General features: G+C 42.7%; 1 protein-coding gene across 9 annotated transcripts in view; it reads left to right on the top strand.

The window, feature by feature from the left end:
* Positions 1 to 27,927, top strand: part of LOC148641991 (calmodulin-binding transcription activator 1-like) — a 442,365-nt gene that overhangs the window by 31,623 nt on the left and 382,815 nt on the right. For all 9 annotated transcript variants that reach the window (XM_088617429.1, XM_088617430.1, XM_088617428.1 and 6 more), the window contains one exon: positions 8,501 to 8,619. Coding sequence is in view for 7 of the 9 variants with exons in the window: in XM_088617428.1 (XP_088473554.1) it covers positions 8,501 to 8,619 (119 nt within the window). In the remaining 2 variants the exon portion in view is untranslated. The remainder of the gene's footprint in view (positions 1 to 8,500; positions 8,620 to 27,927) is intronic.

Below are 27,927 nucleotides of genomic sequence, written 5' to 3'. Positions count from 1 at the left end.
CTTTCTCATTTATTTTTTGGTTTGCGTCGGCTAGTGAGGCATCTTTCGATCTCTGTCAGCATTCACATTTAAGGAAAGGCAAGGAAATATGAAAAGAAATCAGCACATCCAACATTGCCAGGCTCCAATAAAAGCAATTTCATCATAGCCATTATTGTCCTGTTGTCTGAAATGGAGCAATTCGAACATGTGTTTGGTGAGAAGGAAAAGCACACAGTTCTTTCCTATCTTTCTCCATTTTTTCTCTTTCTATTACTTTGTACACCATTCAGGACACACCTGTAAGGCCTCTCTGTTTTCCTTCCTGTATATATCTCCAAATGAATGTAAACCAGCCTCTACTACAGTATGTCTCTTTCTTTCATCACCATTTTCTCCCCTTCTCTTTTTCTTCTTTGAAAAAAAAAACACTCTGGACCTTTCTTCTGCTTTTCTTCTGTTCCTGCACCTTCCCCTTCCCTTGCTTTCATCATCATCACAATAATAATCGTCTGTCTTTTATATAGCACCTCAAAAGGTGGCATTCTTTACAGAACAACAACAATAAAACAAGACCTGCACATTGAGAAAACAAAATGAGAGGAGACAGTAGATGGAGGTATTAAATACAGAAGGAGCAGAGGGGTAAAGAACAGAACCAGTTCAGTAAAGGCCCTTCCAAAGAACAAGGTTTTGAGTCTTGATTTGAAGGAGTTTAGAGAATGTGACTCTGATATCCTTAGGGATAGAGCTCCAGAGCTTTGGGGCTTAACAGGAGAGGCCCTGTCACCCATAGAGTGTAGATGGGCTTGGAGACAGAGAGGAGACCAGAATTAGCAGAACGAAGGTTGCAAGATGGGGAGTATAATGAAGAGCTTTTCTGAGCTCTTCCTTCTTCAGCTGCTCTCTCCTCTTCTCTACCCACCTTCATTCTGCTCTCAGTTTGTCACCGAGCTCACATTTCTGCCCTGTTTGTTTCCAGAGATAATAGCGGTTTCGTATTCGTGAGCAGGTGCTGTATGTAAATGTTAATTGGGCGAAGCAAATGATTACAGATATCTGCCTGCCTGGTGTAAGAACAATTTACACAGGCAGAATTTTCATTATAACCCCGTTCTGGCTGTAGCTTACAATTGCAAATGCTTCAGTCTTCAAATCCATCTTCACATAAAGTATGAGAAGAATACAAAAGCCCAGAATAGGCATTTGACTCTCAGATCAGGTTTCTGTGAACTCCTGTTGTAGGGCTGGATGAGATATTCAGGATTATACATTTCATGCAACATTCTTTTCTTTTTTTTCCTGATGGAAATGGAGAGGAATGGAAAGTTTTGGGAGTTGTTCCCGACTCAATCCGATCCTTGCCTTGCACACCCACCTCTTGTCCTGTCACAGAGAGCTCATTCCAGCTAAGGGTCCATTCATTCTTTAATTCTGTTCTTTCCTTCCATGGGAACACCCGGCTGTGTTTCTGCAGTTTGCACTGTTGTAATTTTGGCGGCAGGAGCAGGCAGATAGACTGCCACAGTTACAGACTGAACCTATATAGTTAAAGCAAAACCAAACTTTTTGTGCCCTCTAATTATGAGGAGACTGTGAATCACATTTTTGTTTTGTACTGATCTCGGGTTAATAACTTGTCATGTTTTTGCCCTGTTCTCAAAGGCAAGAACATGAATTCGAGTCAGTTGCATAATAACAGGCACGTACGGAGTCTGGAAATGGAAAGAAAGTAGGTGAGATCTGCATCTCGCAATGTGTATGCGCATCTGTGGCGTGCAAAAACGGATTTTTCTCCTTGGTACATTTTTGCTGGGGGATTCTGAAAGTGTAAAGCTGTAATATTTTATTATGTACGTCATCATTTTTATAGACCTTTTGGAGTTTTCTTGAGAATCAGGAAAACTCCAAATGAGGATAATGAATACTGTAGTATACTGCATAGTACATAGCAGCCTTTAAGAGTTCCATAGCCTGCAATTTCCCAATGCATTAGTGGATTATATGAAATCCTTTAAATTTTATTAATGATTCATCTTAACAATTTCTATTATATCTTCTTTGTAAGGCATTCACATGTCTAACATATGCTAATATGCTAATATATGCCTGTGTATAATTACAGTAATTGGGTTACAACATTAGCAGTCTGTGCTTTGTTGAGGCTTTGACAACACTGTATGCTTTTTTCCAATAGGAACTGATAGTTTTCTTTATATAATGATTGCGAGACGAAATGCATTCAGTGACTGTCCAGTAATGGCAACAGTCCGCCTCAAACAGATCAGGTTTTCACATGCATGTTTATGGCAGGGTGTCTCCAGTAAAATGCCTTTATTGTGTACTGATCAGATCTGACATAAGGCAGTATCTTTTTTATTGTAGTATTATATATACTCATTCTTAACACAGTTTGATCAGTGTATGCCAGAGCACTATTACAGTAATTCAGTCATGATGTTAAATGACCTGTGTCTACATTGGCACTGAGAAATGTAATCAGTTAGTGGTCACTACTGCAAAGTGTTTCAGAAACCTTTGAGCGACAGTGAGTTGCTCTTACCTTGATTAAAAACGCATATATATTAGGAAATATTTTATTTTTTTAACTCCTGGTGAATTACAGGGCTGTAATGTTTTTTGCACAGGTACGATCGAATTTGAGCAGTTACGGGTTGTGCTGTGTATTTCACTCCAAGCAGCAGCTGGGTTTCTTTGTTAACTAATTCTTCCAACTGCAGTCCGTAACCTTGGGTCAATATAGTGAGATTCACCCCCATGCGATGCCTGAGAACTGGGGAGAGCCTTGCAAACAAATTGGCGCAGGTACATTTTGTCAGTTGATGTCTGTGCTGAAGTTGCAGTTCAGTGTGTTTTAACTCTGTGTGTTGCAGATGGCCCTGAAAGACTGGTGGCATTTTGTTCTGTTTAACACAGAGTAAAGTGGTTACAGAATTAGAAGCCAGGTGCTGCAGTAACACTGTAATGCCTAGATGGGCTGGGAACACATACAGAGGCAGATGTGATCAGTTAATTGCTGCCCTGTGCCACTGTCGCTGTGCACATGGTGGCTGAGAGTAACATGCCATCAGAATCTCTTTCACAATTATATTCCAACGCTGGAGTAAAAGCTTGAGATTCAAACGAAGAGCCGACTTGTACCAGACATTGTATATTTATAATACACAGTACATACAGTACTGCCAGTCATACACTTTAGAATGTTAAACTGTATAACACCATACATTTTAAATAGTACAAGCATTTCTTAGAAATCAGACTTAAATTCGATGAGAAAAAGTACGGTAATTGTGGATTATGAGCATATCAGATCAAGTACAGCGATAATTACTATGACAAAACCATGGTGGTAATGTAGTAAATATTACAGCATTTTTGTGGTGGGCGTAACATGGTAATTATATTTTACAATTAAATTGCAATAATGCGCTGTGCTTTAGTAATTAACATGACAAGACTTGCTGTTCTGCTGTTAAAATATGGTGTTTTTTGGACAGAACTAGTATTTATTGTTAGACTCATTTTATGGTTGGAGGGTTGCCAGTTCAAATCCCGCGGCCGGCAGACGAATCCTACTCCGTTGGGCCCCTGAGCAAGGCCCTTAACCCCAGCTGTTCCAGGGGTGCTGTATAAATGGCTGACCCTGTGCTCTGACCCCAAGCTTCTCTCCCTGTCTGTGTGTCTCATGGAGAGCAAGTTGGGGTATGCGAAAAGACAAATTCCTAATACAAGAAATTGTTTATGGCCAATAAAGTAGTGTTATATTATCAAAGCGTTTTGCAGGTAAAGAAGGTGGCATCTATATTTAAAATTTCGTTTTATTCTTCAGAGCATGAGAATGTAAAGATTGATTAAGGGGGATAGTAAAATTGATAAATGTCTTTTTATCTGCTGCTCTTACTTTATTGAAGATGTATAACTGTAACTTTTTTAAAGCTAAATAGTCTTACTCTATCACATGTGAACACTTTCGTCTTGAGTGGATCGGTGCTTGACTGCATTGAAAACACGATACAATCATTTCTTGATTGGGTTCAAAGCCATTGTGATGACAGTTAGTTGGGGGAAATTAGTAGATTATTTTATCCCAATAATATGATTAAAAAAACGTATGATTTATTTACTTTTTTTGGTTTAGTCTCGATCCAAGTCCTTTGTTTCTTGGAAACATCCTCCATGTCTCCTACCATGAGCACCAACATTTCCTAAATTGTTCTGAGCTGCCTACACTCGTTTTTGTTTTTTTAGATTGGACTTTTTTTAAATTTAGGATGACCTGTTTCTGACTTCCATTAAAGAATTCACTCACTTTCTAACTGCGGTTTTGTTACACCCGGGTCCTCCACTGAGCGATAAAATGAAAGTCAGTTGCATTTGAAAATAATGTTTTACAACTCGAAAAAGAGCTGTGGATAAGTGCAGAGGTTGGTTGAGGGCCTTTTCATTTTCCCCTTTGTTACTTGTTATGCTCGTATGTAGAACACAATTACACCACACTGGGATGGGGGAATAAGCCATCAAGCCATGTGGTCAAAGCTGATGTCCTGGTGTCTTTCTAGAAACAGCTGGATGTGATCCCTGGTTCTATTAGCTACGACACACCTAACGAGCTGCTTGGACCCATTACTCTCCTCTTGTTTGCAGGTTTCCTTGCAAACACCTGATCCAAAGCAAACATTAGCAGCCGAAAACCAAGTTGGAATAACATGTTTTTTTATCTCCTTTTCTACTGTCACCATCCTCCCAAGATTTCACAGTTACCCCCTTTTGCCCGGAGAGGTCTCCTCTGCTTGCCAGGATGAAATTCGAAAACACATCTTTTGTAAAAACGACTGTCCAAACAAAAAAAAATCAGCGAATTTTGCGCGGCAGGGGGAAAAACTTTGTTTTCGGCTGAGTGGATCGCGGTGCAGGAGACAGGTCCATAATCGGCATCAGACAGCAGACAGCAGAAACAATGGTGATTAAAATTTGACTCTCAAGCTGCAGTCTTGAGTGTCAGTGTAATTTAAAAGTCCTGGTCTGATGCAGAACAATGGAAGTAAATAGCAGCGCTTTGACTGGCCTGCCAAGCTGCTTGCTAATGGAGTTACTGTGGAGAGAGAGAATGAGAGCAGTGGAGGATGGGGAAATAGTGAACAAGGGAGGCAGAATGCCCCCTTTGAAAGATGTTGATTTACTGACCAGCTGCATTTTTCTACCATGCAACACGAATTTCTCATTTCCGTATAGCCACTGCATTCTCGCGGTAGTCATCAGGCAGCAGTTCTGTTAGGTCTTGGTCTTGGTGTCAGCCATGCATATTGCCTGTGTGGGATAGCGGTCTACCATGTAAAGGTGTAGATTTCCGTATGAGCAGGCAGGCATGATTTTTATTTTATTTCGGTTTGATAAGCATTCAAATGCACAGTAGAGGGATGTTATTTTTAAAACTGGAATGTGCCAGCGTGCAGAGAACCAACTTTAATACCCCAAACTGTTTACACACGGGGGGCCAAGCCCATCCAAACTGAGGACTGCAAAGCCAGCTGAGCTAGTTCAGGAACTGGAGACATTCTGGCAAGAACCCCTTCTCTGCTCACAGCCGAAGACCCCTTTAGGGGGTTTTGTGCCCCGAGGCTACTGGAGAGACAAGCTGTTCTGCCCCCCAGCTGCCCTCATTGCCCCTGACGTTTTAGCATCAGGTTCAGGGTTCAGTACAATCATCTGTGGAAGATTATTGAATAAAAGCAGTCATTCTTAACCTCTAAAAAGTTTTATGTCCACTTCTGATTCCATTAGTGGTCCATGGATAGAGATCTGTTGGGCAAAATGTTGGTCTCCCTCCAATTCTAAGCTCTAGTTTAAATGTTAGCTTTTACAGTGTGTGTCTATAGGTTTGTTTGATAAATATCTGTCTTTTAGCCTGTTTTATTCTTCTAGTACCCAATCGTTTTGAGAAAGTAAAAGAAACCATGTGACCTTCTATTACAGTATTTAACATTCAGTAACAAAGGACCTGAGGTTAAACTTGGTGTATTTGCTGTCAAAGATCACTTTCACCCAATGCTGGTGTTTGTGCACAAATGCTTCAGTGTGCCCACGGACCCTGGTGCAGCCTTGGTTCATCAGAGTGAGTCAGTACCAGGACCTCTGCTTCTTGTACAGGCAGAAGGCGTCTCCTCTGGCTCAGGAGGCTGCACGGAGTTCGCTGAGCTTTGGGCCTGGCAGTGTGGCGAGACGTTCTGTACACGATCTCCCAGTGTACGACGTTATCCGATCTGAGTCGCAGTATGGCGTTAGCTTGAGTTGCAGATTTTGTATTTGAATTGCCGTTGACTGTGATTTTAAAATATTTTTAAATATTCTTGTTAACGTGTTAGACAACAATGAACGATTTAGATGTTATTTTATAAACCATCAGGAAGGGTAATTCCTGTCTGTCCTTTCCTAGTTGTCAGTCTTTCCGTCTGTTTATTTAGAAGAATGAGAGTTACTTCTTCATAGCCAGCAGCCATATCACTCTGCAACTCACAGCTGACACCCCACTGGAGCTCAGCAGGTGTGAGCCTGGTCAGTACCTGGATGGGAGACCTCCTGGGAAAAACTAAGGTTGCTGGTGGAAGAGGTGTTAGTGGGGCCAGCAGGGGGCGCTCACCCTGCGGTTCATGTGGGTCCTAATGCCCCAGTATAGTGACGCGGACACTATACTGTAAAACGAGCGCTGTCTTTCGGATTCGACGTAAAACTGAGGTCCTGACTCTCTGTGGTCATTAAAAATCCCAGGTTGTTTCTCAAAAAGAGTAGGGGTGTAACCCCGGCGTCCTGGCCAAATTTCCCATGCCTCCTAATAATCCCCCTCTATGAATTGGCTACATTACTTTGTTCTCCTCCCCCCTCCGACGGCTTGTTGGAGTATTTCTCGGTCGCATTTAATGGCAACGTCAGCTCAAAGATTTGGTTCAAACCACCCAATGGAGACGGGCGTGCCGACAAGCGGACCCTACTGATGCGGGATTAACACTAGGATGAGAGAGAGAGAGAGTTACTTCTTCATGCATACTCCGTGATTGGTAATGATTTGCTGGGTTTATTTATAAATACATCCAGCAATGCTTGTTTACCTGCGTGTTTACTTTTGTAATTGGATGGTCTTGTACGGTTTCCTGCCTCACACCATGCTTCTTTTTCATTCTCCAGATATATCTCGGCATAACAGTGTTTGTTTAAACAGATTAGAAAGTAAATGTATTTATTTTGTGTAAGGCTGGTATTATGTGAAAAACAGTTCATTAAAATCTGCAGAATGTTTCTAAATGGGAAGGATTATCAAATGCGGGATATGTAGCGATGGTATCAACTTTCATATCTCCCATCCCTGGAGACAACTGTAAAACATTTTTGGGGTGCCTTCAGGTTTCTGAGCTTGCTCATTAAAATACGCTTTGTTTAGCTGGACATGGAAGAGTCATTTGCTCTAGAAAGTAAAGACACTTAGGAAGAACAAGAACAGCATTTCCAAACCAAGTGCTGAGAACGGAGAGCTGTTGATGAGTTTTGCCTCTAAATGAAGGAAAAGAGACTCTAATATTGCTCCTCCAGTACATTCCTGTTGCTCCTATACTTTTTAAAGTGGTAGTGAAATAGAAACATATATTGGGACTACCTACTTCCGAATGACCCAATGTATAATTGCTTAAGAACTTAGGAGTCCTTAATGGAATGGATTATCTATAAACTCGAGGTGTACTTACCCAAACAGCCCAGCTTTTCAATTGTGATTGAGCAGCACAGCTGAGTGGATTCCTGTGTTCCAGTGGCTCGATGTAAATAATAATATCCTTACACTTACAAAGTGCTTTTCTGGACACTACACTCAACGAGCTTGAGGTAATAGGGACTCCCCTCCACCACCACCATTGTGCAGCTTCCACATGGATGATGCGATGGCAGCCAAAGTGCACCGGTACGCTCACCACACACCAGCTATCAGTGGGGAGGATAACCGAGTGAGGAAGCCAGTTCATTGATGAGGAATATTATGAGGCCATGACTGATAAAGGCCAGGGGGGCATTTGGCCAGGACACCAGGGTTAACACCCCTACTCTTTTCGAGAAACACTCTGGGATTTTTAACAACCATGTGGATCCAGGACCTTGGTCTTAAGTCTCATCTGAAGAACAGCATAGTGGAGTCTTAGAACGCACACAGACTGCAGGGTGAGCGCCCCCTACTGGTCCCATCAACACCTGTTTCTGCAGCAGCCTTAGCTTTCCCAGGAGGTCTCTCCTAGCCAGGCTCACACCTGCTGAGCATCCGAGGGTTGCCAATTGTGACTTGCAGGGTGATATAGTTGCTGACAAAGATGTGTGGCTTTTCTGCTTCCCCTTTCACCACATGTGTGTCCTTCATGTTAGAGCACAGAGGGACTTGGTCATTCATCATACACCCTGTGTTAAGATATTTGATCTCCACTTGTCTTTGAATGGGTTTAATCTGTTTTGCTCTCTTCATTTTCAGATGATCATGGAAACAGTAACGGCAGTCATGTGAAAATATTCCTACCCAAAAAGCTGCTTGAATGTCTACCAAAATGCTCGTCGCTGCCGAAGGAGAGACACAGATGGAACACCAATGAGGTAAAGCAAGCCATGTGCCCTGCATAGGAAGTGATGAAGCAGCTTGCCTTGCTAGAATGCTGGAGAGTGATGCTGTCCATTTACAGAACGGGGTGGGGCTGTTAACCTAAGAGTTTCCTGCTCAGCCAGGCAGCTAAGCCAGTGGCAAATTGTTTCATATGGAGAAGACCTACAAATTCTCTTAGCTTTTTTCTATAAACTGCCTACAGTGGAATTCCTGTCTGCTCTTCCCTAGTTGTCTGCATGTCTGCCTGTTGTGAGGGCCACTTTTTCGTGCATACTGTGTGATTTGTAATCACACCAGTACCTACCACGCTGGTCTGTCTTGGGCTTTGTGTGCACCAGTGCACTCAAGTTAAACATTCAAATGCAAGTTTCTGCTCAAGGTTTTTTTGGGCTAAATTGTTATGAAGTGCTTCCCATTTGTGCCTCTCTTTTTATATATGCTTCGGCTTAGCTCTTTTCCTTTATCCTGCTATTGAAAATACAGAAACACCTTTACCTTTCTGTGTGCCAGCCTATCTGTGTGTTTTTCTCTGCTTGACAGAACCAGTGGCAAGTCTAGGAGTTTCTAACTGTTTAAGGACAAGGCGGTGTCAAAGTTAGAGACCTTGATGTCTTTACCCTCGGTTCTTCGGCTTGAGTCCTGAAGTCAATGTTATTGACTTTTTTACATATAAGACATAATTTTCTTATTGATTTAAGTTGAATCCTTTTTATATATTTTGACAATTTTCCATGGTCAAGCTATTGCAGATCTAAATACGCAGAAAACACTCTTGTCTATGTCTTTTCTCTGAAGTAGAAAAATACTGTTATAATTTTTATTGTGTGTGGGATATGTTATGTAGTTGATAAAATATTGAGGCTGCTTGTTGATTTTATTAATAATTGAGCTGTCATACAGTAGTCAAGATGATGTACGAAGGTTTGGAAGTGGGCTAACTCATATCAAGTCATGCAACATTTGAGAAAGTAATATTTAGCATTTTGGGTGTTTTCTTTTTGGAAAAGTTCTAAATAATATCTGTCTTATAAGCAGGTATGTTACTAAACTGTAATATTAAGCTTTATGTGTTTTAGTTGACATGCAAGAATGCAAATATCTTGTGTTTTCTATGACACTTGCTTGGACACTGAAGGCTGTTTTGTAGCGAACAAACAAAAGTTCAGGAGGTATAAACTGTAACCTTTTTCTTGTGCATAAAGTTAAAATTAACTTAATTGCGTGTTGGTCCTGGAAATCACATAGGCAGCTTGGTCCTCCTGCTTGACCTAAAAGCTATCTGTTTTAAATGAGCTCTTTTTCCTTTGTTTTTTTCAACCAATATAATTTTCTTTTCAGCACACCTATCATTTAATGGAACTGAGACGGTGTCTTCCTTTATTTCCAGGTTTTATTTCTAGTTCACATTCATTCTGCTTTGCGATATTGCACGTTTCACTGGGACTTGCAGGAGATTGGAACTAAACATTATTTAGCTGCTTAAAGCTGGAGGGATTTTAGCTGATTGCTATTGCGAAGTTTCTCCAAGGAAATTCATAAGCTGCTGGAGAAAGCATTGCATTTTTAATACAATTGATCCCAATGAAGCACACGTGGTTCTAGACTTTAACCGACAGGCGGTTGTGTCATCAGAGGATAGGAAGCAAAGAAAGCAACTCATTTTATAATTTAAAAATAAATCTTAACAGTGTTCCTCCTGTTTTAATTAATACGAGGCTCCTTAGGAGCTTTTTAAAGGGGCAGAACCTAGACTGCAGAAATAGGGAGAATCACTTCCCTTAGCAGATAAACAGGCTCAGCACACCCTTAATTGTGGCTGCAGTACCTGTCACTTTTGTGTCATTTTTCTCTTGGCATCGGATGCAGTGTGACAAAGCTGTAAACCTTTTTCTAAGGGTTTATTCTGGATGGCGTTTCAGCGCTTGCTTTAGGCTCTTTCCACAGTGACAAGCCTTCCGATGGGATTGTTGTGTAAAGAAATGACTGGTGTTGCCGGGATGTGGGAGATTTTGGGGAAAGCACCCCTCTGCCTCCACGGCGCTGGTGAACCCAGAGTCTTGTTCTTCCCTCCTGTCCCTCCGGCTTTTCACAGAGCTGCAGCCCGACATCTATCCGTGTGAAAAAAAAAAAGCAACCGGTGCTTCGCTCCTGATTTAAAATAGCTGCATCTGAGGGCTCCCCCCTTACCAGAGTAACTTGTCTCAGAACAGTTCTCCAGCAATCAGCAGAACGTTTCCCCACATGGCCAGAGAACAGGAGTCTGCAGCACCAACCTCAGCTGCCTAACATGCTTTACTTGAACTGGCTCTGCAGCTCGTTTTCCTGATGTGACCGGAGCTACATTGCAACTAAAGGGATGTCATAGACTGTTAAATAAATAAACATAAGAGTTTAGAAGTAGGCAGTGTTTTCTACAGAAGGCTGGGTGACATATATTTGCTGGCAAATGTCTTGAAATACTTTTTCATCATATGAAACAGAAATGATTAAAAATGCTGTCTTTGGTATTTGACAGCTGAGACCTATAGAACTGGCTATAGTCCTTGAAGACCCCAGTACTGTATTGTGTATATGGTGTCCTAGTATATGTATTGCAGTTGTTTCACCTGGCTCAGGGTTGCCAGAGACTGGAATTATTAAGTTTCAGTTTATCTTCGCTGTAATATGTGATAATCCCTCAAATATTCCCGACATCTAAGAGTATTTCTGTTGTTTAAACCAACAGGCACAACATACGACATTCTCTATTCAATTTTAACCTGCATATTCTTCACTAGAAGAATTTAAAGCAAGGATTTTTCTTTCATGCTCGTCATGTAGATATTACTGAAGATATGACTCACAGAGGGCCTGCTGAGAAGAATTAAGGACTTTTTTTGCAAAGGATTGTGTGACTTTTAGTGGAAATGACATGTAATCTATCTTGTTCGTAAGATAGTTTTGCATGTTTATTGATTTCGAATGTTTCTTGATTTTTGGTCAAGTTGTGACATTTTCAAAGGCAGTACAGTTGCAGGCAGCACCAAGTTTCCGTTATCTTCAGCACATCTAAGACAGTTTATTTGGCAGTTAACATTAGTGCAAGCAAAAGCTCTATCATACAGTTCTCATGGTATGCTAAAAAAAAGCAGCTAAAAACTCAAAAGTGAAAGAATGCAAATGTAAGGGACAAAAAGATTGAAAAAGTATTTGATTATATTTTGAGTGGTATGAGAAACTGGAGTTGGAATTTTCTTTGTATTAAATGGTACTTGCTTTTGAGACAACAGCCTTAAGTATTCTTAAGCTTTTACACAACAGAGAGACATTTTATGTAAAAAAGCATAAATGTAGATATAAATGTAACAAATGGCTTTGGTTCACATTGCCTTTGTACAGGGACGTTGTCAGGCTTGAACAGAAGAATGACTGAAGGTGGTGCAGGAAGGTAGAGAGCTTATCTCTCATTTTTTTTATTTTTTTTCAATTCCCCAGCGAGCATTTAATGGGGGAAAGTGTGCAGGAATACATTTCAAGCATTTACTGGAAAATTAGATAAACTGATCTGTACAAAATACTAAACCAGGCTGAAAGGGAGGGGACAGTTTCGAGCTCCAGAGCTGGTGATATGTATGCATGCTGCGCCCCGCTCTTAAATTGCCAAAGCGAGATTAAAACGGGAATCTGGGGCAGCACTTGACAATTTATTTAGCAGGCACTGCTGTGACTGTTAATTTTTTAAATAAACAAGAAAGAAAGCAAACTCGCAGTACAGGAGAAAAGGAAATCTTGGGTCCAAAAATGTAAAAACGTGACTTGTCTTAAAGGATTGCTCTTCAGTTTGATTGTGACATCCACAATGTCTGAGCAAGGTAATTGGCATATATGATTATAGCACATGTTAAATACTGCTCTCTCCTGATTTTATATTTAGGGCTAGACAATACTTTGATTTCAGTGACTGTGATGAATGTTGGGCTATATTTTTTCATTTTTCCAAACGTCACACAAACCTGTAGGTTTTTATTCATAAACATGCTGTACATCAAAACTACCTTTCAGAACAGCACCTTGTTACAATTTCACTTTTGTTTCACAGCGTGTAGTCCTGTGGTTTTTGTTGGGCGATCTGTGACTTTGATGATCCATGAAACTCGTCACTTAATATCCCCGATTCTTTTCTTTGTGTCTTTAAGCATGCTTTAATGGAAACCGAATTAAATGGTTGATAACAGGTTCCAGTTCAGTTTCTGTCCTCCTGATGGAGAGCTTAAACATTCGTCGCAGGATGGCACCTCTGGAACAGTGCTCAAATAAGCACACTTTGAGTTGTGTGACCCCAGGTCCAAGCCCTGGGCCATGGCACTAGCTGACTGTGACTGGGATTCCCCAAGCAGTACGCAGTTGTCTGAGCACCGGATAGGATTAGTCTGCTAGGGCTCTGTCGGATCACAGCGAGTTCTGCAGCATCTTGGGCACTTCTAATTGGCGTGAGTGAGGGCTGCCGATTTCCTCCAGTGGTACGAGGTCACCTTCCAGGGACGTGTTAAAAGACAAGAAGCTTGAAGGTGGGCAGATCGGGGGAGTGGGCCGACAGTTCCTCACTCTCCCCCGTGTGCGCTCGCAGGGTTTGTAGGTGCGAGCCGAGAAGTGAAAAACGCACAGCTGGCTACTCAAAATCAAGCGGGTATAACCAAAAATAATTGGCAATTCTACGTTTTAAAAAATGGATTTCAGGCTTTATAATGCATTGTAGCCTTCTGCCATTTTACTGATGAGGAGTGTGAATTTAAGGGATAAAGCAGAGAAATGCCAAGGTTAGGAGGATATAAAACCCTCCTGGAGGAAGAAGCTAAGAACACTATTCAGGTCAAAACCAGCTGGTTTTCTTTCCTGAATGCCCCGTCAATATGACCTCTATTTTACTGGACAGTCCTGTTGAGATTAAAATCTCTTTTAGGAAGGACACCACACTGGGAAGGCATTAATGCTTTATCCTTTCCAAGATCAAACAGACCTGGCTGTCGAACTCCTCAAAGTAAAACAGTAAGGACTCTGAAACTCAGTTGCACCCACAGAATGGCATTGCTTAAGATGTATGAAACCTATCTCGGCCAGGTCATGGTCATTAAAACAACTCATCTCCAGTCTTCTTCTGTAAACTGTGAATATAACGAGTTGATACATTTCCTTTTGCACTCCCAAAGAGCTGTCAGGAGAGCCTTGCACAGGAGAAGGAATGAAAAGCTATATATTCACAGCTTAAAATGGCTCTGTGCAATTTGCATAGTAGTGTATCATAATATATGTTATAATTTGGGAGGACTACTGGGTAACTGAGTAGTAGCTGCCTAGCCCTTTATAATTATGATCTGAGCTGCATTTGAACCTGGGACCTCAAGAGAAGAAAGACTGAGAAGGTAATTCTGTTTGAGACTTAGACCTTAATGTGCAGTGGGTCCATCAGCTCCTTACAAATTGTTTTTATTGTTTCCTGCATGAGTCATCCCAAGTCTGTCCCGAACTGAACTGGAGCTGATCGAGTGCGGGAATGTTCTTTGAGTCAGACTCACAATGGGATCCTACAATTTTAATGCCTTGTCACCAGGAATAATCTTCTTTGTTTAACACTGCAAGAGGACAGTATATTTCAGTTCTTAACCAGAAATCTGAGGACACCGTGTGCTCTGCGACGGGTCTTGTGGAATCACACCGACTTCAATCTGAATGCCTTTATGTCGGGGTTCCACCAGGTAGTTCTCCGGGGACCCTGTGCGTAGCCGTGAATTCTGCGGGATGCAGAGGCAAACGATCCGAAATCGTAATCCAGAACCAAGGTCGAGAGGCGAAGCTGGAGATCCGTGAACCAGAAAGGGCCGAGACAAACCGAGAAGACAATCCGAAAGGCGAAATCCGAGAGATGAGATCAAAAGGGAAGAGTTCAGTCCAAAAAAATCCAGCAAGAAAATAATCCGCACTAGAAAACGCTAAAGGAGGCTTTTCAATAGTGAGCAAGGTTTGGTGCGTGAGGGAACTTTAAATAGTGAAGGGAGAGGAACGTGGTTGGGTAATTGGTCCAGGAGTGAGACTCTGTGAAATACAGTGCCTGTGGGAATGTGATGGGCTCAGTCAGGAATGGGAGCGTGAAACAGTGGGTTTGGGAATGTGATGGGGTTTGCGAGGGCGAGTGCGGGACGTGACACTTCAGTCATGAACATCCTTAGAAGGGCAGCTCGGATTCTCACACATTTGGTCCAGTTTGATGAAGGGCTGTAAGAATGAAACCTGTACGTCAGGCTGTTGTGTTCCTTAGTCAGACCTAAGGTTCCAGTCTCAGGTTCCAGTCTGTTCTGTCACATGGGGAAATTAGGAACAGGAAGTATCTGGGAAAAGGAGCGTCGGTCAGTGTTCGGTCTGTTCAGTTCTGTGTTGTTGTTTTTTATTGTGTTCAATTCCAGTTTTAGGGAAAAATAAAATAAGCTAATTCTCCTGGAACTTGTCTGACCGCCCTCAGGAGGAAGGAATTTTCCCCAGCATGTTTATTTTTGCCTTCGCAGAAGCAACAGTTTTTGTGTGAAGTCAGTAAGCAGTCAGATGCAATCTCACTCTCCCGTTTTCCATGATCTGCCCATATACACTATAGTAGTAGCAATCCATACGTCAAACATCACATACAGTACTTCATCCCCTGGGTTAACAAAGATGTCTAGTAATCGAAGAAAGAACTTAAGGGTGTTTAATGAAGAGGCAGGGTGCCTGTTGGAATAGCACTTTGAGGCTCTGGCAGTGTGTGGTGTGCAGGATGGCTGGCTTTCTGGATAGACACGTCCTGGGAGAGCTCACCTGGGAGTGCTGTGGGCTGGCGGAGCACCTTGAGTCCGAGATCTGCGGGCTGGAGACCCAGCTCGCTGACCTGCCCCGTTTTCCCAGGAGTTTTCCAAGCATTCCTCTAATTTAGCTCTAATGTACAGTAGCCCACTGACAGATCTGGGCACTGGCAGCCTGGAGGAAATGGGAGGGCTTATGGAGACCCACTCCTGGAAGAAGGATGGGTATACTTCAAAAACAGAGCGGTAAAGGCTCACAGCTCTTTCATTCCTAACACAGCGAAGTCCAGGAAAATGTGGCCTGCATTAATGGTCTAATGGAAATATTAAGGAAAACGAAAGAAGGAAGAGAGGACTGCAGGAAGCATAAAAAGTGTCCTCCACTTTTGGAGATTAGTATATAAATATACAATAGCAGTCGAAAAAGCATATTTGATTTGCCAAGGAGACAGAAAAATGATGGAACCGGGGGAAAACAATCATGTAAAGCTTGGTTTGTGGTGCCACAGTTGTAAAAGAACAGTAAATGTAGGAGTAGATAGTTTTTTGAAATAATAGGGGAGTAATAATAGGAGATAATAAGGATATAGTTCATATGCTCAATGAATATTTCACAGAGATGGCAATAATATGCCCTGTACTATTGAACAAGCTCTAGCAGTACAGGGTAATTTCAGCAGGTTCTAGAGGGGCTGGGATGGTTGAAATAAATTGCTGGTGACCTGAAGGCATTTTCACAGTTGCTCTAAAGAAAATGGGGATTGTTATTCATAGACCCCCAGCTGGGATATTCCATCTCTCACTTGGAATGGGAGCAGTACCCACAGATTGGAGAATCACAGATGTAACACCCATCGACATAGACAGGACTGAACCAGAAAATCCACAGACCAATCACTGACTTCTCTTACTGGTAGAGATACAGAAATTAGGGTTAGAGCCAAATTAGAAGAATATTTGGGAAAAAAGGGGTATTTTATGAGCCAACCAACATGAGATTAGAAAGGGAAGGACTTGTTTAACTTGATAGAATTCTTCTGACAAAAACAAGGACGTTAAATAAGACTACAGTACAGTACATGTACAGTATTTATAACCTACTGTATTGTAATGATATAATTTAGCATGTCGGTGATATGCTGATGCCATCATATAGCATAGCATGTGTTTCATTACTCCAAAGAACTACAGATATAAATAGATGTAATCTGAACTGTCCAAATTTCCACCTCAAATAAAGAACTTTCCCACTCCCCTCGATTCCCCTCACAGGCTGTTTGCCTGGTCTAGATTTTGTGAAGCACGAATGATATAGTGAACCAGAGTCATTTGTTGTGGCTTTTTTGTAACAAAAAAGGGATCATGAATTCGAATGAAAAGTGCTATGCCCATGTAAACTCTTCACCAGCTCTACTGTTACCAACTTTGATCCTCAAGTGGTACAATTGAGGGTGCAATTTCTTTACGATGTAGAGTGTTGCAGTCTAGTTCTGTTTCAATCACCAACAGTTTAATACACAGGGAAAAGAGTTAAACTCTTCCAATTAAGCTTTAAGCCAGGATTATGGATACCTGTTTTACATGATTATTGAAATGCTGAAAGCGAGATACTAATTCCGTATTGTGTTGCTGCTATGGAAAACAACAAAGCATGGATTAGGAACGGGGATGAACAATGGAGCGATCTTGGTATTAAGTACAGAACAAACTTTTCTTTCCTCTTACAAAACAATCCCCCTGAAAAAAAAAGCCTCTAAAAGAGGCAGCAGCTCCAGAGTCTGGTATAATAAGTGTGTACGTACAGATTATAAACTAAAGCAGCTGAGAGAAGAAAGCGATGGAGCCGCACGGAGGGGGGGAGAACTGGAGGAGTTTTGCCTCTCTCTTGAGGGCAGGAGGAGTTATTACAGTCTGGATCAATTAGGATGAGCCGTTCCCCTATCGTCGCTGCGGGAGAGAGAGAGGCCACTGAAGTCCTTTTCTTTGTGAATCCTGCGCTCTTCAAGGGGACCACGTCTGCGTCTGATATCGGGAGTGAGAGAACGGAAGAGTAAAAAAAAAAACTGAGATGATTAGACTAATACTTGGCAGCTGAAGAGGCCTTTTCTAATATATTCTCCAAGAAGCTATTTTTCAGAAGTCGCCAATTTATTTTTGCTGCGTTTATCAAAGCAGAAGACTCCACCATCTGAGTTATGCAATACAAGAATAAGCGAAACAGGGAGAGAGGGATGTCTTAGCTCGTAACCACAGCATCTTGAGAGAATCCGCTCCCGTTAAGCATAAACTGAGCTTTTTTTCATCCTTATTGTCCGTCAGAATATTCGCTCAGGACTGCCGATGTATTGCCTGAGCATAGCTACAATTCTGTTTTTATACAAGCAGTGCAGCCTGACTTATATTTGTCCCCCAATCCATTCTCGCAGTCCTTTATCAAACCGGACCACATGTGTGACAATCTGAGCTGACTCTCTATCGATATTCCTGACCAGTGACATTCAGAATGAAGTCAGTGTGATTTCAGATACCCTGTTGCACTGCCTGTGGGTACCGCTGCTGCCTACTCCATCCATGCATATTCTGACCTCTTCCTCCAGTTCAGGGTCTGAGACACAGATACTTGCTGCCACTCTGTCCTCTGAAGCTCCAGGCCTTGCCAGGCTGGGGAATTAACCTCACTCCTTCGCAAGTAACTCTATTAGAGCCAGGTGCCAGGGGTAGTTTCCTCAAAGCGTGACCCTTCTTTTTTATACATGATTGTATTCATTTAATTGTTTAAAGTATCCATCTTTTTTTTCCATCACACACAAAAAAGAACCGGTCAGAACTAATGTTTTTTTTTTATCTGCTCAAGTAACTTGTTGATCAAAGAGTTTAAAGTTGTGTTACACACATCTGTGTGCACTCAGAAGAGCTTAATAAAATGAAACAAATGATACAGGTTACTAAATACAACCTTCAGACACAGTATAATCCATACTTAATCGAGAATATAAAGGTAATGTAGGGGATTCTCACAGATAAATGTGTTGCTAACACACCATGCTTATTGCTTATTGATAAAACATCATTTAAAATCCCTAACTGAAGTATGACCCCCTGCCATGCACTGTGCTCATCCCCAAGCTCTGGCTGGAAAGCAGACGTGAGCTGGATATGACATTAATATTTCCAAGCAATTTTAGTTTGTATCTGAAGATTAATGTAATTGTATTTCTTTAGGTTTTCAAACAGTTCCTAGTGGTGAGGTCAGGCAATGATTTGACCTGTGGTAGATTATATTAGTTTTTGACTACACTTTGCTTTCCTCGTTCAGAGTAACCGCGTGCCAAGATGTAGGTGGTAATATTTGCAATTTTATTCTCCCCAGTCATGCAAAGGGAGCAGACTGTGATTATTCCCTCTGTGTATTTCCAGAACTGCTTACAAAAAGAAACATTGCATGAGGCTCACACATCTGTTCGAAGTGCATTACAATAAAAGGCAGAAGCAGACTTTTTATTGCTCTAGGAGTAAAAAGCATCCCAGTAGTTTTCATAGGGACCTAGTCTTCAGCACCATTATGCTGTAAAAGGTTTCTAAATTATGAACTGTGAGTCTAAAGTCTGGAAGTGTTAGAATGGAAAAAAAACACCATTATATGTGTCTGCAGTTTAGATCTTCCTGTCGTTTAAGTAAGTTGCTTTCTTTTAAAACAACTTCCTTATCAGCATTGCCAGTTGTTTCAAGCCTGTTTTGTCTTCTAGATTTCAAGATGTCCGGTTTTAATCGCACCTGGCAGCAATGAAAGTCCTCTAGGTTTGTTGTTTAGCCAGATTCTGTTTCTCGCCACATGCTTTGTCATTCAAATCGCCGACAGTTGTTGCTGAGCCATTGATCCCAGAGTTTGGAGCTGGATTACAGCCCCTGTCGGCAGACCCACACCCCTTCTCCTCGGAGAGCCTGAAGATCTACTCAAGCTTCTCTTTTCACACCCAAGCCATTTCAGTGGTGCGCTGTACTCAGACCTTTGGGTTCCCCGAAGACCATCCTGATCGCTGGGATTAAGCTTTCTTGTAAGGATTAGAATGGTGCTGATTAAAATGATTTAATTCTTCAAACTGGAGAACAGGTGCTTGATTTCTAAAGATTTTATTTTAATGCATTCCCCCTCTTGTGGAAAGAAATTAAGTAGACCTATTCAGTTGTCAATAGTGGAAAGAATTCTTTTGCACAGGCCTGTGCTTTGAGATTTTGCCTAATCGAACACCAGGCTGTTTTTGATTGAAACGTTTATTTTAATTTGAGCCCGTACTGTAGCTGGGATGTCTTTCGTAGCTCTGTTTAATTAAATGTACTCACCTTGGAAGATAAATATTTGCGGGAATGTTCACTGTCTACTGAGATCACCTACTCAGGGCAGTCAGTGGAAAAGAAAGCTCTTTTTCTCTTAATGGAAAAGCTAAATCATCGCAATCGGAATTGTTCAGTTCCGTCTCCGGAAGTTCAATCCGAATAATAAAATAATCGGTTCTTAGATGGACAGCTCGGCTTGACTGAGCCCTGAACTGGTGACCCTCCATTTGCGTTATTTGCCTATACAGCAGAACTGTGCTTTTATCTTCAAGCAGACCATTATGTTAAATAGTCAGGAGGCAATACTTAGTTTTACATGTACTTACTGCAGGCTATTCTGAATGGAAGCTTCTCCAGTTACCTCAGTGGATTTTTAAACGGCAACAATAATTTAAAAATAGCTGACACCCTCTTGAAAAGAGGCATTTAAAGAGACACTGGGGCCAGCGGGGAGCTTAATAATTACAGGAGTCATGATTTTGGACCAAATTTTCCGTGTTTGTTTTTGTATGTGCACCGTGTGCCAAAACAAGCAGATCCCGATGCTCAGTTCGGAGCTTGTGTTGTGTCCGTTCCGCTTCCCGGCGGGCGGCCCCTGCGTCGTCCGGCAGAGCTGCCTGGATCTCTTTCCGTTTCTTCTCCCAGACTCCGTAGCGTTGATGCAGGGGTTTCCAGTATATTCTGGTGACGCAGGTGCCTGTTCATAATTACCTGACCTCTATTTTAACAGACACAGGTCACTAGGCCTCCTGTGGGAACTTCTAAATTGAACCCAGCTTGTGTGCCTTCGATTTTTTTTCTCTTTGCTCTTTTTCCCCCCCCCTCCCCTTCCTCTTTTCCTTTTTTCCTTCTGTCTTGTGTTCACTGAGGTGCGAAGTGATTCAGGGACAGAGGAATGGATTTCTACCTTTTTCATGCAACGGAGAGGTCAGGCCTTTGTGAGCCCGTGTTGTAATGGACCCAGGGCTTGCTTACTAGATAAAAGAAAAGAAAAGTCCTGATTGCTGCTCAAGGCCGTTATGCGCATGCATGCCTCAGTGGATTGTTGGGAGCTTAATATTTACATGATTGTCTAAGTAAATGCCAGCTCGCTTTGCAGCCTAGTGGGATCAAATTACTCCGGAGTTATCCAGGGCAGCAGTATTATTCCATTATACTGAATCAACCAGTGATTGTCTTTGTGATTGTCAGTAATCCTTGCTGCTTACCTCATCCTGCCACAGCAGTGATAGAGAAGGGAGCCCTGGGAAGACAAGCCAGCCCCTTCGTGTTGGGACGTGGTGGCTGGAGAAGGTTGAGGAATTCGTTAGGACAATTGTTTCTGTTGCATCTTCACATGAAGCAGAGAATGACACGGAGGCAGGGGTGGGGCAGTGAACTATGTATATTAAAGGAACAAGTAATAGGTTTATTCCATGCTGAAAAAAAGAAGAAAGAGAACACAACGTTTTGGCCATGGAGCCTTTTTCAGGCTCTTCAGGAGCCTTCTTCACACCTGAAGAAGGCTCCACGGCCGAAACGTTGTGTTCTCTTTCTTCTTTTTTTCAGCATGGAATAAATCCTTTGCAGCCTACGCATGCTGACGCAGCTACCCACCTGAACTACATATATATATATTAAAGTTTGGTTGTGCACAACATTACGCTACCGATCGGACAGCTCACTCTCACGCTAACTCTCTTCAACTGTCCTCGAGCTCCCCAGTTCTTCCCGGTTTTCTCCTTCGCCTTCTGGCGCCAAAACTATAACAGCCGGGTGACTCCTACAACTTAGGAAAATGGGGTAGAGCCATCTGATGGACTATTACTTGGAATTCCAAATAATACTGATACAGTTATTTATATATATCTATCACTTTACTACAGTTTCCTTCTCCAGCCCATCTTGAATACGTGGTCCTGCTGGATACTCCTGTGGAATATCCAGAACCCTGCAGCTGAAATGGTCTTCCGAATCATCTCGGTTTTTAAAAACCCGTTCGCCACAGATTTCCTTGGCTTTTGTAGGCATCCAGCAGGTAATGTCTAAGACCTAAAGAGACCGTCGTAAGTGCAGTGAACCGCCTCCATCCTCAGCTGGCTCAGACCTCATTTCCCGGGTTTTGTCACGAACCCGCGCTGCAGAGTAGCTGGCCTGGCGCTCCGGGAAATGGAATTCTATCCCCAAGAATTAGTGTTTGTTCCGGTGTGTCTAGACACTGCGGTCCCTTTAAAGTGTAGAGTAATACGATTTGATCGGAGGCTGCGAGTGTTGATACATTCGCAGCGCAGAGCTGGGGAAATACAGAGCAAAGCTGCCTGTCTGTTTGTAAACACCAGTGCAGATGTCTTGTGCCAGCTTGTGAAGAATGGCAGTGTGGTCTGTTCTACTCAATAGCTGTAAGTGGGATCATTAGTTACAATACAGTAATTTATTGAATGGTATTTCCTATCTGTTAAGACTGAATCGCAGACAATAAATTATATTTATAATAGGTATGTACTTTCCATTTTATGCGACTATGAACACAGTAATTTACATCTTCAGACACTTACCAGACTTGCAAAGGATTTTCCAGTACAGATTTTGCCCTTTTTTATTTGACAGTGAATTTCAAAACAAATAAAATACAGTATTCCACTTTGTCTTTTTTCAGACATGCTCTTTTACCGTTTTGTTCTCAGACAAGAGCCTTTTTTTCTGGAGCATAAATCCTTCATTTGATATGTTTATTCCCCATTGTGATTTCGTGCATGCCCGCGGAGTAACTCAAACACAAGGCTTTCTGGTGCTGTGTGCGCTGGCTTAGGCAGGCCTAGGATTAAATGGGAGGAACAGAAGGTCAGGGCTGTTGTATTCCAGCTACCGACTCGCTGACAAGGTTAGCTGCAGTAAGTTAACAAGCAGCCGCAAAATAAAACCTCATTTGTGTCTGCCTTCTGCGATTCTGGGGCAGGCTCCGGAGATCTTCTCTGTGTAGTCAAGGAACCCCTTCCTCTGCGAGGCCTTCCTCAGGCAGCCCGCAGCTGTGTACAGACAGCAAAGCCCCAGGTCAGAAAAATAAAGCAAAATGCAAGAGCAAAGGCAGGAGGCATTCCTTCACAGGGAATGGAAGAAAAGCTACCAAGCTGTGGCCGTAGGTGTTGATTCGGTGAGATTCATCAAGAAGCTATCTCAGGATTTCCTTTGGATCAATCACAGGCAATCAGGCTGTACGTCAGTGGCAGGGCAGGCGGCGTCTTGTTGTTCGAAACTCTTCTGTGTTTGTAGGTGCCTTTTTCAGTGCAAGGCTTTGATCCTTAAAGGTCCTTTGGAAGTGAAGAGGGGGAGCAGGGATTCTCCCTGGGCTTTGCTTGGATCTCAGCCCGTCTCTGGCTGCGGTCTGTGACGGACAGCTCCAGACACTGCGCCTGGCCTCTCCGGAAGTGGCTCGTTATCTGATCACACCCCTTTTAATTGTCATACTCTGACAAATTCACCTGGGAAGCTACAATTGCAATGACCTTGCCAGACTGCTTGCTGAGAAGTATGGAGGACTTGCTTTTATTGCTTGGGTTCATCTCTTTAACTTTGGTATATGCAAATGTGAGTCTGTATGAGTAGGAATATATGTGCGTGTTTATATATATGTGTGTGTGTGATCAGATTATGGGTGTGTGCTTAATATCATTTTAAAGTTTTTTTTAGCATATTCAAGATTTTCAGTGTCTGGATTTTTTAACGTTTTCAGTGGATGACACTGTGCTACCGTAAGCATTTCTGCCTTGCAGTGCTGGGGCTGTGGGTTCAATTCCTGACTTAGGGTGCTATCTGTGTGTAGATTGTAGAGTCTCCCCATGCCCATAGTCCAGAGACATACGGGTGGGATAATTGGCCCTGGTGTGAGTGTATCTGTGTCTGTGTGTGCCCTACAATGGACTGGAGTCCTGTCCAGTGTGTACCCTGCGTTGTGCCGTTTGAATTTGGAAGAAGTGTCTAGAAAACGGATGGATGTTTTTTTTTTAGCACATTCAGTATTCAGAGTTTTATAGATTGAAACCAAGTGAATACCTTTCTTTACTTCTTAGCATATGAGAAGATACTGTAGAAGATCAGTCTGTCGAGCACTGCTTTAGGAGTCAAATCTGAGTACCCTTCATATAGGAAAAAATGATTGGGAATTGCATATTAATTTTTGGCATGCTGAAACTGTACACCTATTGGGAATAGGGATATGTAAAATGTCTTTTTATTTGAAAAGGGAGGGAGTGCGTATAAATAATGTATAAACACAGTCGCAGTCAGCAGCTCTGTGCCTGTTTCCTAGTGGGGCCTTTTTGCCTGGTGACTTTCTGAAGGAAGAGCCACCTGTGGCAGGCATCCCTCCAGCCAGAGGAACATCTTCCATCTCCCAGCCTTCGCCTTTCTTTCTCAATGATATTCACAAGTTCACATGCTCTGGGAAAAATAGCAAAGTTGGCTCTGGGTTTTTAAATTGCTGTGTGCTGTTGCACACACAAATGCTGTGAGTCTGTTACAGAACCTTATAACCCTCTGAGGCTGGGCTTCCTAATCTTTGTTAATTTGTAAAATATTGATGTAACCCAACCTGCCAGAATCCAGAAGTATTGATAGAATCCATTGTTTCGCCGTATGGATTTTTCTGTTTGATTGTAATGGTTTTTTAATTTAAACCCACTTTTTACTTTGTTTAGTGTTATAAATGGTCAAGTATCGAGCCTATTCTCTGTTGCTATCTACAGTCAGAGGCCTTGCACTTCAGGTGTACTGGAAGGATGAGGGTGCTTTCATGTTATTGCTTAACCGGTAGAAAACCTAAAATAATTGTCGCTTGCTTTAGTACAGGGCTGTCCAAAGCACCTACCCCGGTTTACAGAACTTTTTGGATTTTTGTTCTTGCATCTGCTTGATTGAGTTAGTTATTTATTTAACTGGACAAATCAAACCTTATTTCCAGGTCCTAAACTGTTGTTCTGGAAAACATATTGACAACAACTGTATTATTGACTGATTTATTATTACTGATTATTAAGAGTGCTGGACATCCCTGTTCTAGTGGTTGGTTCTGTAATAGTGAAATCTGCATCAAACATATTGTTTCTAGTTGGAAAAAGTGAAACATCTGGCATGTTCAAAGGTCATGTTCAGACCTGAGGCGTAGGATTTCGGAAAGGAATCCTTACTTTCTTGTTGAAAAATACAGATTCTCAGATGTTTTACAGCAGTGCTTATGGATGTGGGTTGTCAGACTACAGTGGGGTTCTCCAACCCCAGTCCTGGAGACCCCCCAGTCCAGACAGTCTTATAGGTCACCAGTTTCTAAAGATTGGGAAGACATCTACGTTAAGACAAAATGTTAAAAAATCATGTTTAGAGAAGAGAGCTCTGGTCCTTGAGGCCTGCGGCATGCTCAAATGTTGCTCGCAAGTGACCTATTGCTTAATTTTACAAAACACCTGCTTAACTGATCAAAGCTACTCCTTGATAACTATTAACTGTTCCTTATTGTTAAGGTGATCTGCAAACCCTGCTGGGCTGGGGTTCTCCAACAGCAGGGTTAAAAGCCCTGGACAATAGAATTGAGAGATTTCTCTCAGACAGTGGGATATTTGCAGTAGGTGGTGCTGAACCGAGACAGACACTTGCGCGGGGCGCGGAATGAGGCCAGATCCTGCTGGCCCCAGCCTGGGCCTTGTCAGCGGGGCGAGAGCAGGGGAAGGCAGGGGCAGGAGAAGCAGGCCGAGCTGCTGATCAGCGGACAGCTCCAGGCTCAAAGCGAGAAGCCAGAGGTGGACAGTGCCTCCGTTTGGCTTGAGTTTGGAGAAATGGGCAGCGCTCGGTGAAAGAATGCGTCGATGAATCACGAGAACGGGCTTTTTGTAAGCTGACACATTGCAGCCAGGGCTTTAAGAGCGATGAAAACAATTCAGAATTTAGTTTGCTGGAGGGATGATTAATCTGAAATATTTTTAAAAGCAACGCCTCATCATTTTCAAGCCTTACGCCTCTACTAGTTTCTGTGCAGGTTTGTGCACGCTGTGGAGTCTAAGCCTTCAAAATGATCTAAGAATGGTTTCAGACAGTGACTTCTGCAACTTCTATGTCTGTGACTTCTCTCCCTTCCTCTTCTTCGGCCAAGGCTAGAAGCCCACAGCAAGAGAAACACGATCCATCAGGAGCACAAGTTCTGCCTCAGTAGTAGGCAGTAATACAAAAATGCTTGCCTATCTTTTATGCATATATAAGTACATGCATAAATAGATATTTTGTTTGACAAACAATACTGGTTTGTAATTGCTGAGCTCTGGCTTTCCATGCACAGACAGAGAGCTTTGCGCGTTTGTTTTTGTCTCGGCTTGTCCTGCTAAGATAAATGCGCAGCTCAGAGGAGAAGTCTTAATTGGAGACACTGAAGTTTTTCTCCTTCCTCTCTCGTTTTTTTTTTCTTTCATTTCACGCTTCTGAGCCAGTAACCGCCGAGAAGCGTTCCGGCGCTTGTGAAGGCTGAGGGGATGCGGACGAACTCCATCCCGGCCGTTTCTAATTGCCCGCCGGCTTCATCTGTGGGTTTTTCTTGCTAAACCCGAAAGGTCGAGGGTGTCAAAACCTGCCGGCGCGGCCTGGGCTTAACGGCTTTGTCTCTGCACCTTTCATTAAACCTATGCCTCTGTCTCCCCTGCCCCCCCCCCCACACACCCCGTCCTTTCACAGAACCTTGAGGCCTCATTAAAATTCTGCGGCGGCTCTGCCGCTCGAAATTTCTGTGTTTGCGAGGAAATTCGCGGCTGTGGCAGCTCTCTCCGCTGTTCCGCGGCCGGACATTTCTCAAAGTCATGTTTACATAATTAGCGAACGTTCCGGGAGGCTCAGCAAATTCAAACAATGAAAAGGTTACTCCCCCTCCTCTCCTCTGGTCTCCTCCTGCACCGGCCTCCTGCTTGGGGATGATGCTGATTGCCAAGACAGCACCGTCCTCTTTCTCCAACTCCTCCGAAGATCTATTCCAGACAACCACTGGGCCCCCTACACCAGTAGGGTGTAAATAACCTTTTCCACCCGGTGGAGCTCCACTGGCCTCTGCAGCGCGTTGGCTCGGGGTTCGTGTGCAATCTCGCCGTTGATCCGTGACAGCTGAAGACATGATGTGGATGAGTACGGAGAGCATTGCAGGGGAATGCGTCCGTGGTGGTACCTTTGCGTGTGTGCGTGTAAGTGTGTGCGTGTCAGAGCGGCAGTCAGTATTCATTTAGCCCCACAATTAGCTAGAAAGGTAAATTCATTAACTCGGTAGGGCGAGATGGCACGTTTCCCAATCCGTTCGGCTGTAGGTGGCAAGTAAATTCAGAGGCCCCCGTGCTGCTGGGAAATATAGCCCCTTTCCAGATCAGTGGCTACGGAGCTGTGTGAGAGCAAATGAGAAGTAAGGGGACTGGCTTTCACAGGAGTGTGCCGTGAAAACTTCGCTGTTTTTAAATACACGGGAGCTGAGCAGCTACTGTTAATTATTGCAGATTGACTCGACTTATCAAGACAGTACAGTCTGCCACTCATCATAATTTTTTTTTTCTCCTCTGTTCCATTTCACCGGCTATTTCCAGATTTGCGCAGTTTGTTTCTTTCAAGGTATAGCGACCTGAGTGGATGAAAGATATGATGAAGCGCAGAGCCGAGCTGTGAACGTCTCCGATTGCTGCTGCTGGAACAGCAGTTTCTGGGGATGTGTGGTTATTGTGGGGCGACTAGTTCTTGTTTTAATCACAGGCTTCCCACACTGTGCAGTGTGACCATGTGGTTGTCAGCCGTGGACTTCAATGGTGGCTTAATGCCAAGACTGAACATCTGCGTGTAAAATGCTTGTAGTAATACTGTATTCTAGCCGTTTCACAAACATGAGGCCACAGCTGCCAGTGTCTGTAGGTTCTCTTCATACTGTAAGTCAGCTTTGAAGGACTAATGAGCACTACTTCTAAAACTTAAATTATTGTCAATAACCAGTCTATTTCCTTGTTAACAATGTTATTTAGTGCTATTTGTTTTCTTTATTGTGCTTGTAAAGTATAAGAAATATGAAAAGCCAGGATTGAGTCTGTTCAAGTTGCCCAAAGAGGGATTCTGCTGTCTTCTGGGTTAATGTCAATTATCGGGGTACCCCCTGTCACCCAGAAGGTGCCTTGCTGTACA

The sequence above is a fragment of the Lepisosteus platostomus genome, chromosome 23, assembly GCF_059453375.1.
Source record: "Lepisosteus platostomus isolate fLepPlt1 chromosome 23, fLepPlt1.hap1, whole genome shotgun sequence".
Lineage (NCBI taxonomy): Eukaryota > Metazoa > Chordata > Actinopteri > Semionotiformes > Lepisosteidae > Lepisosteus > Lepisosteus platostomus.
Note: the sequence above shows the minus strand (reverse complement) of the source record. Positions and strands in the feature narration are given on the sequence as shown.